This window comes from Paroedura picta, chromosome 11 (assembly GCF_049243985.1).
Source record: "Paroedura picta isolate Pp20150507F chromosome 11, Ppicta_v3.0, whole genome shotgun sequence".
Taxonomy (NCBI): Eukaryota; Metazoa; Chordata; class Lepidosauria; order Squamata; family Gekkonidae; genus Paroedura; species Paroedura picta.
In genome coordinates this window covers 48,066,509-48,082,818 of record NC_135379.1, presented here as the reverse complement: position 1 = coordinate 48,082,818, position 16,310 = coordinate 48,066,509, and the positions used below count along the sequence as shown (strand labels likewise).

The following is a 16,310-nucleotide window of genomic DNA, read 5'->3' as shown; positions in this document are numbered from 1 at the left end:
GATTCGGGGGAGCATAGGGACATGGCAGGATCCTGTATGCATGGGGTCATATTGGCTGCTTGCCGGCCTCCCTTGTGGCAATGGCGGAGGTACATGCCTGGGTCCTGTGCTTGGGAGCCTTGGCTGCTGTTAGCAGGGACGGGTGTTGGAGAGTGCGAATGCAGCTGCGTTCTCTGCCCGTAGTTCTCACCAGTGGGGCTCGCCAGCTCCGGTTGACTCCTGCAGTGTTCTTGTGCGCCAGTATTCCCCTCTGTGATGACATCAGCAGCTCTGCTCTGTGCATACTCCGGAGCTGTGGCTGGCGTCCCTGGCCACTTGATCATCCTCTTTGTGGTGTGTGTTCTGGAACGCTTTGTGCTGCGATTGGGGTTTTTTGCAGGCAGCTGCACTGCCTCTTGCCTTGTCCTCTTGGCCAGGTGCTCACTGGCGCCGTATTTCTCAGCAGTCCCCGTCTTCCAGGTGGTCCTCTTTTCTTTGTTGCCCGGATTCCTGGCGGTAAGTATCTCCATGTCACCTTCCTGCCGCCCCTTGTGCCTTTCAGAGGAGTGGGACTCCAGAGCCCCAGGCCGCCCCTCCAAGGTCCTGATTTTGTTATTTGTGTGCTCCTCGATGGGAACCTGCTGTTCTGGAGCTGGGTGACCAGCCACAGCTCCACCAGACTTGCTAGTAGAAGCCATAAGTTCTGTGTAAAAGAAACTCCAGGTGGCTGGTAAGGATGTTTATCTTCGTGGTTTCTGTGCAGTCCCACATGGGTTCTGCGAAGATCACAGGCCTGCCACAGAGAAATAACTAGCCAGCTCAAAGCAAAAAAAGGTCTTCCAAGAGTGCTCACCCCTCCCCTCACAGAGTGACTTTCCCACCCAGAGTCACGTGATGTGGGAGGAGTTAGCACTCCTCATGTAGAAAACTTAATCCAAAGATCAGGGATGATAGGGCGAGGAGATTAAAAGCTGCCCTGTGGGAAATATCCTTAAAGCCTGATGAGGCAGCTGGCTCTTCTACGTCTGTGGGCCCATCATCTGCTGTTTTTTCACAAGGACAGTAAACAACTGCCTCAGAGCTCTTGAAGAGAAAGAAGAAAAGGGCGATAGCCCCATCACGGGGTCGTTCTCCTTCAGCCTCGATGGTTTTTAAAAGAGCTAGAAGGCTAGATTCATCTTCGTGGTTTCTGTGCAGTCCCACATGGGTTCTGCGAAGATCGCAGGCCTGCCACGGAGAATTAACTAGCCAGCTCAAAGCAAAAAAAAAAAAGGCTCCCAAGAGTGCTCACCCCTCCCCTCACAGAGTGACTTTCCCGCCCAAAGTCACGTGATGTGGGAGGAGTTAGCACTCTCCCCTCAGTCCTTTCTTTGCCGCTGCGGAGGAAGGATCCTAGCCAATTTGCTCTTCGAATTTCCCTCAGGAATTTCTGTGAGGAAAATATTTCAGTATTTCAATATTCTAATATTATGGCACTGTTTAAAAAGTGTGGGGAGTGTGGTGCCAAGATGGCACAATCTGATCTGCACTCCTCCTGCCTCTTATGCCTGGGTGAGGGGCACCTGACATCTAACTGCCCCTCCTGTAAAAGACTTACACCTAAAACCAGGGATGAGAGAGCAAGAAGATTAAAGGCTGCTTTATGGGAGAAATCCCTCAGGCCTTCTGAGGCACCTGGGCCTTCTACTTCTGGAGTTCCCCCCTCTAACATTGAGGTGGTGGAGAAACAAAGGGCTTCTTCTGAACCGCCTAAGAAAAAGAAGAAAAGGGCTGTGGTTCCCTCTCGAGGACGTTCCCCTTCTATTTCTAAGAAAAAATCCAGAAGGGTGATTTCTCCCTCGCCATCGCCCACGCGACCGGCATCAAGGGGCCGTTCACAAGGCCGAGAGCCTACACCGGCGACGATAGATCGAGCTTCTAACGTTTCGCCGCCGCGTGCTTCGTCGACGCCGAGAGTGGTGCCCCCTCTCGTGGACGAGCCGTTAATCGCTGATCAGGGCTCTGGTTCAGCGTCGCGTCCAAGGTCGGCTTCTCAGCGTCGTTCTGCCACGCCATCTAGTGGTCGACGTCGTAGGTCGGTGTCCGTCGTCGAGGAGGCGGGTCCATCTCCGAGCAATGTTGAACGTTCGCCGCCGACCCTGAGCCGCCAGCGCTTACCCTCGTCTGATGACGACGAGGCGGTGCGGTCTAGACGCCGCCGGAGATTATCGTCGTCGGAGTCATCCACCGAGTCCTGGGTCCCGACGCTGGTTCCAGCCTCTTGGCGCCGCTGGGGCAAGGACGCTCCGACTTCGATGAGAGAACTCCCTCCTGCTTCGGCTGGGCGGCGTCGGCGTCGTAGTTCTCTGTCTCCGGCCCCGTCGTCGACGAAGGGATCTTTCGACGGCGAAGACCCTCATCGACGCCGAAGATCTCTGTCACCGGCTGTGACTTCGGCCCCGACCCGTACCGTTGTCGAGGACAGTCGACGTCGACAACGGAGGTCGGAAAGAACAATTGACATTGATTCTGTCTATGATTCCTTGTCTGAGGCTGATGATGTGATATTACCTTCACCGTCTGATGTAGTTGGAGATTCTGTATCCAGGTCTCCAACTGATGATAACAAACCATATGCCCAGCAAGTCATAAGGATGGCTAATGCATTAAGTCTCCAATACAGGGTGAACATGGAGAAGTCTGAAGACCCTCTTATGGAGTTTTTATATTCCGCAGAGGGTGGTCCTGTAGCCCTTCCCTTAATTAGAGGGGTCACAGAGGTTCTTGATCGGGCTTGGCAGAATCCTGCCTCAGCCTCCCCATCTGCCAAAAAGATTGAGCATCTATACAAGGTGCAGGATGAGGGCTGTTCGTTTTTATTTAATCACCCTAAAGCATCTTCCGTTTTTTCGGCAGTGCTCCCTGGAAAAGGCAAACCTGACCAACATTCCGCTCCTCTTGATAAAGACGGAAGACGGTTGGATGCTTTTGGGAGAAAAATATACTCTTCTTCCACTATGGGAGTTAGAGTTTCTAACCTGCAGACTCTAATGAGTCGATATCAGGCGGTACTATGGGAGAAACTAGAACCCTTTTTAACAGGGCTTCCCGAAGACCAAAAGTCATTTGTACAGGCTTTGGTCACGGAAGGTAAAGATCTGGCAAAGCAACAGGTCAAAACAGCAAGGCACTCAGTAGATTGCTTGGGGAGAATCATGGGTACAGCCGTAGTAATGCGCAGACACTCATGGTTAAAAAATTCAACCCTCTCCACGGATATTAAATCTGCCCTGGAGGACCTTCCGTTTGAGGGAGAAGACCTGTTTAGCAGTAGAACTGATGAGGTTCTCGAGAAAATGAGAAAATACCGCTTACAGGCGAGATCTTTAGGAATAGGGGCTTCCTCGTCTGGTCAATCAAAACCTAAACGATGGGGTCGCCCGTTTTATCGCCCTCGGCCTTTTAGGCCTTTCAGGCAATTTGACTCTACATCCCAAGAATTCTCCCCTCCTCCCCGTTTTCAGCAGAACCGTAGGAGAGGTGGGGGACGTAACCGTCAGAATGGGTCTGACAGGGATAATAGGGTCCGACAGACCCAATCACAATGACTGCCACAGCAGTCCGTCACACTTGGCGGGCTTTTTGGCAATTTACATGGTTGGTACGGTATTACACCTAATGCTTGGGTCCTTTCTATAATAAAGGATGGTTATTATTTGGAGTTCTTGAGTGTTCCCGACTTTAATACTCCATGTACCCATTGGGATTCACGTTCACCTGACATTCTGTCAGAGGTGGCTGATCTTATAGACAAAGAAGCAGTGCAGTGCTTGGGTCCTGCGCCCACCACGCAAGGGTTTTACTCCAAATACTTCCTTGTAGACAAGAAGGATGGAGGGAAACGACCTATTTTAGACCTACGGGCACTGAACGTGTTTATTAAGGTCAAACGTTTTCGCATGCTGTCTCTAGCTGAATTGATTCCTCTTTTATCAAAAAATTTATGGTTCGCCAAGGTAGATCTCAAAGATGCATATTTTCATATTATGATTAATGCATCCTGTACGAGATTTCTCAGATTTTATGTGGGGGGTAATCACTATGAATTTAAAGTGCTCCCATTTGGCTTGGCATCTGCCCCACGAGTATTCACTAAAGTCACTAACGTGGTAATAGCGTACCTCAGAAAGCTGGGTATCCAGGTTTATCCGTATCTTGATGACTGGCTTTTAGTTGGGCACTCTGCAGAAGATCTTTCAACTTCTTTGTCTACCTCTCTCCAGCTATTACATACCTTGGGTTTTAATGTGAACTACAAGAAATCCATTCTTACTCCAAAGCGCGCTTTAGAGTTCATTGGTGCATGGCTGGATGGTGAGAATGGGATGGTATACCTACCCCCAGCTAGGGTCGATAAGATTTCAGCCTTGGCATTAAAATCTACCAAAGTCAGATCCAGGTCTGTTCATGAAATACAGACCTTGTTAGGACATATGTCGTCCACCACTGCTGTCACACCGTTTGCTAGACTAAAAATGAGACCCTTGCAGCTATGGTTTTTGTCAATCTGTAAACCACATGCAGTCAGCAGTTGGAAACATTTCACATTACCCCGTTCGGTTTCCCGATCTCTCAAATGGTGGACCGTCCCTTCAAATTTAGCTACAGGAGTACCTTTTGGGTTACAACAAGAGGATTTACTCCTTTATACAGACGCCTCTCTGGACGGTTGGGGGGCTCATTGCCTCCAGCATGCCACTAGTGGTCGCTGGGGTGAGGCAGAAAAATTTTTACACATCAATATTTTGGAATTACGAGCCATAAGACATGCTCTTTCTTTCTTTGCAGACCTGTTTACGGGAAAACATGTTCTGGTAACATCGGACAATATGGCAGCAGTCTTTTACATAAAAAAACAGGGAGGCACCAAGTCCAAAAGACTATGCCGAGAAGCGACAAGGATTTGGGACTGGGCTGTGTCCAATCGAACAACCTTGTCTGCCATTCACATTGCCGGGTCACTGAACACATGGGCAGACGCCTTGAGCAGGGATGTGAACATGGTTCAGGAGTGGTCTCTCAACCCATCCTGTATAAACCCCATTTTTCATCAGTGGGGGCAACCAACAGTGGATTTGTTTGCAACTCATCAAAACACAAAGTGCACTCAATTTTATTCCAGGGGAGGAATAGATCCCGCCTCACTGGGAGATGCCTTCCTCCATTGTTGGAAGGGATCCCTTTTTTATGCCTTCCCTCCGTTCGGATTAATAAACAGGATGGTGACCAAGTTGGTAGCAGACGACACTCAATGCATCTGTGTCACGCCCTTTTGGATGCAAAAGACATGGTTCCCCACTCTCTTCCGATTGGCCAAAGGGAGGTATCTGCACCTACCGACCCGGGCAGATCTCCTGACTTGGGGAGAGCACCTACACCCAAACCCCCAACCCCTCCACCTGACGGTCTGGAGGGTGGGTTTGTAGAAGACTTGAGAGTAGACCAGATTTTGGAAGCCGCCCGCAGACCTTCCACTCGCCGCTCCTATGCTGCGAAGTGGGACAAGTTTGGGAAATGGGCAACAGAGTCTAATAGAGTTGCTAACTCTTGCCCTTTACCGGTCATTTTTTCTTATTTAGTTAAGTTGAAAGATAGGGGACTGTCCAATTCTTCTATTAAAGTACACCTAGCGGCTATTTCCGCTTCTCATGAAATGGTCGACGGTAAAACTGTTTTTGCTCATCCTTTGACTACAAAGTTTTTGAAAGGTTTAAAGAATGTGTTCCCACCTAATGTTCCTGTATTCCCACAATGGAGTCTATCCCTTGTTTTATCTCGCTTGACTCATAAACCTTTTGAACCTCTGGCAAAGTCGGATTTGTCTTTTTTATCATTCAAAGTTGCATTTTTGGTTGCAATAACCTCAGCACGTAGAGTGGGGGAACTCGCGGCACTATCTTCTGAGCCTCCATTTTTACAAATTTTTCCTAACAAAATTGTACTACGTCCTAGTGTCTCTTTCCTTCCAAAGGTAGTTTCCAAGTTCCACATGGGACAATCTTTGGTCCTCCCGGTGTTCTTTCCACAACCCACCTCTCAATTTGAAACACACATGCATACACTGGACGTTCGCAGAGCCATACTTTTTTATTTGGACAGAACCAAAGACTTTAGACAAGATAAGTCTCTTTTTATCTGTTGCCGGGGTGCGAGAAAAGGTAAAGCTGCATCTGCACAAACCATTTCGAGATGGATTGTACAAGCAATTTCTCTGGCATACAAAGCTTCTGGCTTAGACTGTCCGCTCGGGATTAAAGCGCACTCCACACGGGCACAAGCATCGTCTGCAGCGTTTGCGGCTAACCTCCCGATGAGTGACATTTGCAGAGCAGCGACATGGTCAACGCCTGGCACCTTTATACGCCATTACTCCATTGACGTTGACTCTGGAAAAGATGCAGCAGTGGGAAAAGCGGTGTTAAGATCAATAATCCGCTAGTAGCCCACCCCAACTCCTTTGCTGTGTCATCTTGTTAATCTCCCATGTGGGACTGCACAGAAACCACGAAGATGAAAACAGGGTTGCACTTACCTGTAACTGTTGTTCATCGAGTGGTCTTCTGTGCAGTCACACAACCCTCCCTCCATCCCCGCTGGGCCGCTACTTATTGATACCCCGCTGAGCGGCAAGGGGAAAGGACTGAGGGGAGAGTGCTAACTCCTCCCACATCACGTGACTTTGGGCGGGAAAGTCACTCTGTGAGGGGAGGGGTGAGCACTCTTGGGAGCCTTTTTTTTTTTTGCTTTGAGCTGGCTAGTTAATTCTCCGTGGCAGGCCTGCGATCTTCGCAGAACCCATGTGTGACTGCACAGAAGACCACTCGATGAACAACAGTTACAGGTAAGTGCAACCCTGTTTTCCCCCTCACCGTTGCTGACACGGTGGGCGTCAAGAGGCCGCTCTCGGGGTCATGAACCGACTCCATCAGCTGTAATTCGGCCCTCCAGCGCCTTGCCACCGCACGACATTTCGCCGACAGCAAAACCACCAGCCGTCAACAAGTCTGTACTTCTTCCGGGCACTGAAGAAGTATCGCAGCAGAGGTCAGTTTCTTGACAACGTTCGACATCACCATCTGCTGGTCGTCATTGACGCTTGTCATCTAATGTTGAAAGGTCTGGCTTGACGCTGAGCATTATGCAAAGCTCACCGCTGACCTTGTTGCGTCATCGCTCACCCTTGGTGCCTGATGACGATGCTCCGGTGAGAACCAGATGACGCCGGTGCTTATCGTCGTCGAAGTCATCTACTGAATCCTGGGTGCTGATGCTGGTGCCAGCGTCTTGGCGTTGATGGGGAAAGGACACCCCACTGCCGATGAAAGAATTTACCCCTACCGGCATTGAATCTTGTCGTCGACAAAGTACGTCTCCAATACCAGCATCGTTCACAAGACTTCATGTCGACGACGAAGATTGGGGTCGTTGCCGATCCCGGTATCAGCGTCAAGGTTTCCCGTTGTCCACTCTGGACATTGACTCTGCTTCTGAGTATGAGTCTGATATTGACGCCTTACCTTCGCCTTCTGATGTGGTGGGGGAGTCTGTGGCAAGGTCCCCTACAGATGACAATAAGCCCTATGCCCAACAACTGATTAGAATGGTAAATGCCTCGAATCTCCAGTAGAAAGTTAACCTGGAGAAATCAGAGGACCCTCATGGAATTTTTATATTCCTCTGAAGGGGCCCAGTGGCACTGCCCCTAAGCAGAGGGGTAACGTACTTGAGAAAGTTGGGCAATCTCCGGCTTCAGGCCCTCCTTCGGCCAAAAAAAATTGACCACTTGTATAAAATAAAGAGGAGGGTTCTTCTTTTTTTGTTTAACCACTCTTATGTATTTTCTGTGGTCCTTCCAGGGAATGGCAAGCCGGACCAGTATTCGGCCCCTCTGGACATGGATGGCAGAAGATTAGATACCTTTGACCACGAGGTCTCTACATCATCTCCTATGGGGATTTGGGTTTCTAATTTGCAGACCCTTATGAGCCGCTGTCAATTGGAGCCTTATCTGGCAGCTCTCCCAGAGGACCAGAAGCCCTTTGTGCAGGCTTTACTCACAGAGGGTAGAGATTTGGCAAAACAGCAGGTTCAGTCCGCTAGGCATACGGTGAACTGTTTGGGGAGAATCATGGGTACTTCCATAGTTATGCGTAGGTACTCATGGGTAAGGAATTCCACTATCTCTTCAGAGATAAGATCTGCTCTGGAGGATCTTCCCTTTGAAGGGGAAGGTCTCTTCAGCTCTAAAACGGATGAGGTACTCGAAAAGATGAGGCGGTATTGGTTGCAAGGGATCGGAACATCTTCTGCCCCATCTAAGGCGAGACCCTGGGGACGTTCCTTTTATCACCCTCAATCTTTTTGGTCTTTTAAATCATTTGACTCCATGTCCAGAGATTTCTCTCCTTCCCCCTGTTTCCAACAGGGTTGCAGGAGAGGGGGAGAGCGTAATCAGCAAAATATGTCTGACAAAGACAACCGTGGATGGCAGATTCAGTCTCAATGACTAGTGGTTCCGTCCATCGCTGTTGGTAATTTGTCTTGCAACTTACCTGTATGGAGTTCTATTTTGCCTAATTCTTGGGTGTTTTCCATAATACAAAATGGCTATTCTTTGGAATTCTTAAATATTCCCAGGTTTAATGTTCTTCCAGTACACTGGAATTTGTATGAACCTGATGTTTTATCAGAAGTAGCTGACCTTGTGAACAAGGGTGCTGTGGTGTGCCTGGGTCCTTCGCCTCCCTCGGGAGGATTTTATTCCAAATATATTTTTTAATAGATAAGAAAGATGGAGGAAAGAGACCTATTCTGGACTTGCGCACTCTGAATGTTTTCATGTCTAGAGTCTAGAGGAGGGAATCATTATGAGTTTAAATTTCTCCCGTTTGGGTTGGTGTTTGCCCCCAGAGTGTTCACAAAAGTTACCAACACGGTTGTGGCACACCTGAGACGACAAGGCATTGAAATTTATCTGTACCTGGATGACTGGTTGGTCATTCAGTAGAAGAACTTTCCATCATCTCTTTTCCACTGGCATTGTTGCGTTCTTTAGGATTTAATATTTATTTAGGGAAATTGCACCTCACTCCAATGTGTTCTTTGGAGTTTATTGGTGCTTTACTGGATGGAGAGGAAGGCATGGTTTATCTACCTGCTGCACGAGCATCTAAGATTTCTGCACTGGCTGTCACGATCTCTAAAGTCAGATCTCAGTCTGTTCATGGGATTCAGACTTTTTTGGGGCACATGGCATCAACTATTGCTGTTACGCCTTATGCTAGGCTGCGGATGCGACCGCTCCAATTGTGGTTCTTGTCAGTATGCAAATCACATTCTGTTAAATGGAAACGCTTTTTACTCCCACGCTTTGTTTCCCGTTCCCTTACCTGGTGGACAATCCTGCTTAACCTCTCTAAGGGGATTCCCCTGGGATTGCAAAAGGAAGATTTAATCCTGTATACAGATACCTCTCTTGATGTGTGGGGAGCACACTGTCTCCAACATTCCACCAGTAGTCTCTGGGGTTATAAGGAAAGAACCCTTCACATAAATGTTTTAGGACTAAGAGCGATAAGGTATGCTCTCCTTTCATTTTCAGGGTTAACCAGAGGAAAGAGCGTGCTCATTACTTCACATCAAGAAACAGTGAGGCACCAGGTCTACCCAACTATGTCGAGAAGCAATAAGGTTATGGAATTGGGCCATAGGCAACCATTCACATCGCCGCTGGTTGCACCTGTAATACTACAATGAAGTTTATCTCTTGTGTTATCAACCTTTTAAGCCTTTGGCTACTACGGATTTGTCTTTTTTATCATTTAAAGTTGCATTTTTGGTTGTGATTACTTCAGCTCGTAGGGTGGGAGAGTTGGCAGCTCTTTCTTCAGTGCCTCCATTTTTACAAGTTTTTTCTGACAGGGTTATTTTACCTCCTAGCATGCCGTTCCTCCCTAAAGTGGTATCTAAATTCCATTTAGGACACTCACTAGTGCTCCCAGTGTTTTTCCACATCCCACGTCTAATTTTGAAAAACAAATGCATATGTTCGTAGATCCATACTTTTTTATTTGGGCAGGACAAAAGACTTCAAGCAGGATGAATCCCTTTTTGTCTGTTTCCGTGGTGTAAAGAAGGGGAAAGTCGCATCTGCCCACACTATTTCATGATGGCTTGTACAAGCCATCACCCATGCTTATAAGGCTTCTGGATTAGAATGTCCTATGAGATTTACAGCACATTCGACTAGAGCACAAACTTCGTCGGCAGCGTTTGCAGCTTGTCTCCCAGTGCTGGATATTTGCAGAGCGGCTACATGGTCAACACCTGGCACCTTCATACGCCACTATTCTCTTGACGTGGACTCTGGGAGAGATGCTGCGGTGGGGAAAGCAGTTTTACAATCTATACTCTGCACATAGCCCACCCAATCTCCACTGGCGAGTCATCTTGCTAATCTCCCATGTGGGACTCTTTAAGTATTTGAAAGGTTGTCACTTGGAGGAGGGCAGGATGCTGTTTCTGTTGGCTGCAGAGGAGAGGACACGCAGTAATGGGTTTAAACTACAAGTACAACAATATAGGCTTGATAGCAGGGAAAAATTTTTTACAGTCAGAGTAGTTCAGCAGTGGAATAGGCTGCCTAAGGAGGTGGTGAGCTCCCCCTCACTGGCAGTCTTCAAGCAAAGGTTGGATACACACTTTTCTTGGATGCTTAGGGCTGATCCTGCGTAGAGCAGGGGGTTGGACTAGATGGCCTGTATGGACCCTTCCAACTCTATGATTCTATGACTGCACAGAAACCACGAAGATGAAAACAGGGTTGCACTTACCTTTAACTGTTGTTCATTGAGTGGTCTTCTGTGCAGTCACACAACCCTCCCTCCATCCCCTCTGGGTTGCTACGTATTGATTGTCTCACTAAGTGGCAAAGGGAAAGGATCGAGGGGAGAGTACTAACTTCTCCTAAATCACGTGACTTTGGGCGGGAAAGTCACTCTATGAGGGGAGGGGTGAGCACTCTTGGGAGACCTTTTCTTTACTTTGAGCTGGCTAGTTATTTCTCTGTAGCAGGCCTGTGATCTGTGCAGAACCCATGTGTGACTGCACAGAAAACCACTCGATGAACAACAGTTACAGGTAAGTTCAACCCTGTTTTCCGTGAATCCTTGGGGTACTGCTTTCTCAGCCTCCTGATTTCGTCTAAAGTTGTTCTTCCTTCCTTATTATTTTTATTTTATTTTTGTAATCTTGCTATTTAGATCTGGAACAGGGCGTGGTATCTTCTACTCAAGCAGTAGGGCAATCCGGACTGGAGGGTCAGTTTGGTGTAGTGGTTAGGAGTGCGGACTTATAATCTGGCATGCCGGGTTCGATTCTGCGCTCCCCCACATGCAACCAGCTGGGTGACCTTGGGCTTGCCACGGCACTGATAAAACTGCTCTGACCGAGCAGTGATATCAGGGCTCTCTCAGCCTCACCCACCCCACAGGGTGTCTGTTGTGGGGAGAGGAATGGGAAGGCGACTGAAAGCCGCTTTGAGCCTCATTCGGGTAGGGAAAAGCGGCATATAAGAACCAACTCTTCTTCTTCTTCTTGGTCACCAGACGGGCTGCTGCAAAATTTGCATTTCAATCGCCCTACCTTAGCAAGCAGGGGCGTGACCTAACCAGTCTTGGATGACTTCGCCCCAATGAAGAAGGGTTGTGCTTCCTGCTAGTTTTGTCGGAAAGGCACATGCAGATTTCTTGTTAAGACTTCCACTGTCTTGGAGGAAGTGCTCCACCTCCCTAGTTCCCTATTTCTTAACCTCCCCCCTCCCCAAATGGGAGGGATCCCACAGATTTGGCCATCCCTTGGGAGGAGTCTGGCTTCTGTTCCCTGCATTCAAGAACTATCCATAGAAACAGCCATTTTAGCTCTTCCTCTAGGCCAATCAACCTCAGGCTCCAGGGTTAAACTCTGCCTCATCTGGCCATTCTGAGTCATTTGCTTCAGATTCCATGTCATCAGTTTAGGAAGACAGAGAGTAGTCATCAAGGGAATGTACCACTTCCTATTGTCCAGCCTTTACCAGTTTTCTCCAGTGAAAGAATTCTCCCCTTTGTTGAAGGCCTTTGTAGGACTCACTGACTGCTTCCAACTCTTCATCTTATGCTGATCCGCTCTCCCCTGTCGAAGTACTTGCAGGAGCAGGGGACAATGGTAGACTGGCCCAGTGGTCCCCAACCTGCGGGCCGCGGCCCGGTGCCGGGCCGCAAAGGCCATGGCGCCGGGCCGCGGCTCCCTCTCCCCGCCCCCCCCCGCAGTAAAAAACTTCCCAGGCCGCAAGCTTGCGGCCCGGGAAGCTTCTTACTGCGGGAGGGCGGGGAGAGGGAAGCAGGGCCGGCCGCGCCTCGATGCGCGGGTGCGGCCCCATGCACGGGTGCGGCCCATGCGTGGGCGTGGCCCGAGCGGGCCGTGGACTGCGCCCCGATGCCCTGCCGGTCCCCAACCTCAGAAAGGTTGGGGACCACTGGACTGGCCTATCTATAGAGTTATCCACATCTGGGTTCAAGCTGCTGCTTTGTATCCTGTCAGCTTTGCAGATTTGTTTAGGCTAGTGCTGATCGCTGTCTTGTTTCAGTAGAGAATGGTTGAGATCACAAATCCTTCTTGCAGAAGGAAGTTTTAAGAGTTCTTTGTAGAGAGATATAGAATCTCATTAATAGCTTTATTCTATCCTAGAGCTTGTCCCATTGTGAACTAATCACAGATGATGGGATTCTGCACCTAAGCAGCAGCACATGTGGGCATGAACGTCTCCAGGTATTAGAGTTGGACAACTGCCTGCTGATTACAGATGTGACTCTTGAACACCTTGAGAACTGCCACAACTTAGAGAGAATTGAGCTATACGATTGTCAACAAGTCACCCGAGCAGGCATCAAAAGAATAAGAGTATGTATTGTTCAAATTCTCAAATGTGCATGACTTTATGGTGTCTAGTGAAGTGCTGGTTGTGTTGTAGGCTGTTTACTCAACAGTGACAGTATCAATTGAGATAGAAAGGGATGCATCTAGCTTCTTGTAGAAGTCCTGCTTTGTTTAAAATATATTGAGATGCAGAGTAACAAATAGGTTTGCGCAATTAAAAAAAATTAAAACTGACCAGTTGCCTTCAGAAAAAGATAACCCATTTTCATGTTTATCTAGTGGATCTGGGTCAGGATTCTGTAAAACTACCTGAGTTTTGCCAAGTTTTATATGGTTTGTCCCTTTCCAGAACAACACGCTCAGAACATACATGCTTTCTCTTCTGTGCTATTATGACTTAACTAGAAATTAAGCCCACTGTAGGAAAAATATAGCAGGCGCTAGCGGATTGGTAGAATTAAGGAAAGGAAGGTAGAAGAGGGAAGGAGGGATGGGAGGGAGAAAGGAGGGCAATGGGTGGGTGAAGGGATGGATAGAAGGGAGAAACAAAGGAAGGTAGAAAGGCCGAAAGAGAGCAAGAGGACCCCCTCTAGGGGCGAATGGTCAGGTAGGCCACACGTCAGTTTACCTGGTGTGTAGGGTGCTTCCTGTAGGGACTCCTCCAGCTTGTTGCAGGGCTGGTGGCTTCCAGGCGGCTCGTGGGCGGCAAAGGGACAGGGCTGGCACGTCAGAGACACGGCAAGGTTGTCCCTTTGCCAGAGCCGAAGGCTCCCGAATCCTGGGCTGCCTCCAGGCAGGCGGGCCAGTTGATTTCCCCCCCCCCTGGCCGCCGTCTCCACCCCTGTGGCGGGCAGCTAGCTGTGGGAGCAGCAGGCAGGCTTGTAATGGCGGCATGGGAAGAAGGCTGCTCGAGAGGCGCTGTGTGCCTCCGAAGTCGTCAGCGCGAGGGCAAGTGGTTCCTTTTGGCCACCCCTGGGCCAGATCCTGGCTTCAACGGCGGGAATGGAGCAGGTCCACTGTGTCCTGCTCCTTTCCCGGCGGAGAAGCATCTTCTGCCGGCCCACTCAGCCTCAAGTCCATGATGGGGCATGCAGCCAATCAGGAACTGTGCACGCTTGGCCCCAGTGTGACACAGGGAGGGTCCAATTAGGCCCTCTGAGTTTTTATCACGGACACGCCCTACCCCTTTCTCTGCCCACAATGCCCTTACTGGTTCATTTCTACCGCTCCGCAGGAGCAGTTTACAGATTACAGATAGTATGCTTTCCTTAACCAATCTATAGTTCATTAACCAATCTATAGTTCCACAGTTTGGTGATGAAAGCAAGCTTTTTGAGCAAGCACCCACATTTACAGTCAGACACAACAGAATGTTAAGGTTTCTATGAACGTAAGAGGTCTACTAAAATTGATTTATCTCTGCAGGCTCACCTACCAGCTGTGAAAGTTCATGCTTACTTTGCTCCAGTAACTCCACCTCCTTCTGTAGGAGGTACTCAACAGCGTCTCTGCCGATGTTGCGTTATTCTTTAACAGGTAAAGGGCTGGGCTGATGATCAGTTCAGTGAAGAAAATGAATGGCAGATTTCCATTGGCCATCTTCAAAACAGTGCCATCCCAGCCATCTTATTCTGCATTGATTGCAATTCCAATGCAAGTTTACAGGTAAAATATATTTTATGCAGATGTGAATAACATTGACATTCTGTTTATTCTAATTTCTCTGCGAGTGCAATCCAGACTTCATATTAGATAGGCTCTACTTGTTAAAAATCTTTAAATATCAAAAAGTAGAACTCACCTATATCGACAGTAGCTCCAGCTCAAGCATTAGGTAATAATCAGAACAGTCTTCAACAGATGTGATACCAGTTATTTCATGAACAGTTGTCAAAGCAACCATAGTTCCAGGTATTTCAAATAAATGTCCACTTCCAAAAAGCCAAATTATTTTACCTGATTAATAAGAATGTCATGCTAGAGAAATTTAAGAAGCTATTATTGTATGGCCAATGGTAAAATGGCACATAACATAACTGTTACATGGGTTTTATTGAAAGAACATTTCAGCAAGTAACAGTGCAAATGATCTTCATCTCAGGGGAGTATCCGACCTTTAAATCTGTTCATATAAGTATATGCAGCTGGAAAGCCTACACATTCTCAAAATCAAAATGTCAGCCATATTTTCAACATAAATGAATAAACGAGTCTCAAAAATTCCTAAAGTTGGCACTGCCTTAAATGGTTGACAGTGTATGGATTTCTTCTTAAAAATATTGATTAAAATATACGATTACACACTTGGAGGGACATAGTCTCCTTTGCTTATTCCTGGTGGTTTCACTGGCATCTCTCAGCAACTCAGTGCTGAAGGACAGGATATCCTCAACACTTGAATTACTGCAGAACAGGAATGCCTTCTTTTACAGTGAGAAGATTCTTCCCTGAAGATTGTCCACGTTTTCCCACCCTAATATCCAAGTTCCATGGCAGCCATTTCTGACCTACCAGATTTATAAAAATATGGAAGCACACAAACGCATATGCTTTCTTAACTGGAAGTCAATGTAAGTCAGATACCAAGTAACTACTGAACATTTTCCTAATAAGGCTCTGATAAAAAGATTCCTAGAGTTGGAAGAAATATGCACGTTCTTAAGTTAATTTTTTTTAAAAAACATACAACTTATGAGCTGTCCTCCAAACATTACAAATTATTTCATTATTGGTATTTGAATTTTGCTGATAAAAACTCTTTAGACACTTTACCTACAGGGAATGCATTTGACTGACATAAAAATGTATAGTAGTAACTCTGTTTTGGAGCAAGATTTGAAATGTGGACTACATTAAAACATCAGTTAACAAAATACTACTAAGTTATACATTAATACTGTTTTGAGATGATCAATAATAGGATACTCTTACAAGCTGGTAAAATATTTACAGCAGCATGTATCTCAAGATTTGCTATCTGTCTGGTAAACACATTGTACAAGAAAAAGCTTGTCAAATCAAATTGTGTTGTGTGGCTTTATAAGTCAAATGTTTATGACAGTTAAATAATTGCTTCTAATAAAATAATTTTATACAGGATACTACTTGAATAAAGTCACCCATATTTAACTGTTTCAGTCATTTCAAATGTAAAGGACAGCAATATGATTTCTACTTCAAGTTTTTATGAGCAACACACTTTAAAGGTCATAAAGTTGTGTATTATTTCAATTATCCACCTGTATCCTATTCAGAGTTCAATAAATTATAGCTGGGAAAGGGACAAACTATTTTCTCCACCTCTATCATCTGCATTTACAGTACCGCTTACTTGATTTTACAAAAGCAAACTTGGGAAAGTAAACTTATGAAGTAAT

General features: G+C 47.2%; 1 protein-coding gene across 7 annotated transcripts in view; it reads left to right on the top strand.

The window, feature by feature from the left end:
* The window catches only part of FBXL2 (F-box and leucine rich repeat protein 2), a 68,656-nt gene that overhangs the window by 36,616 nt on the left and 15,730 nt on the right, over positions 1-16,310 (top strand). For 5 of the 7 annotated variants that reach the window (XR_013225250.1, XR_013225248.1, XR_013225249.1 and 2 more), the window contains exons 14-15: positions 12,745-12,957; positions 14,359-14,598. Coding sequence is in view for 1 of the 7 variants with exons in the window: in XM_077302557.1 (XP_077158672.1) it covers positions 12,745-12,957; positions 14,359-14,466 (321 nt within the window). In the remaining 6 variants the exon portion in view is untranslated. Of the gene's footprint in view, positions 1-12,744; positions 12,958-14,358; positions 16,078-16,310 lie in introns of those variants that run through there. The other 2 variants (XM_077302557.1, XM_077302558.1) reach the window with 2 other exon arrangements.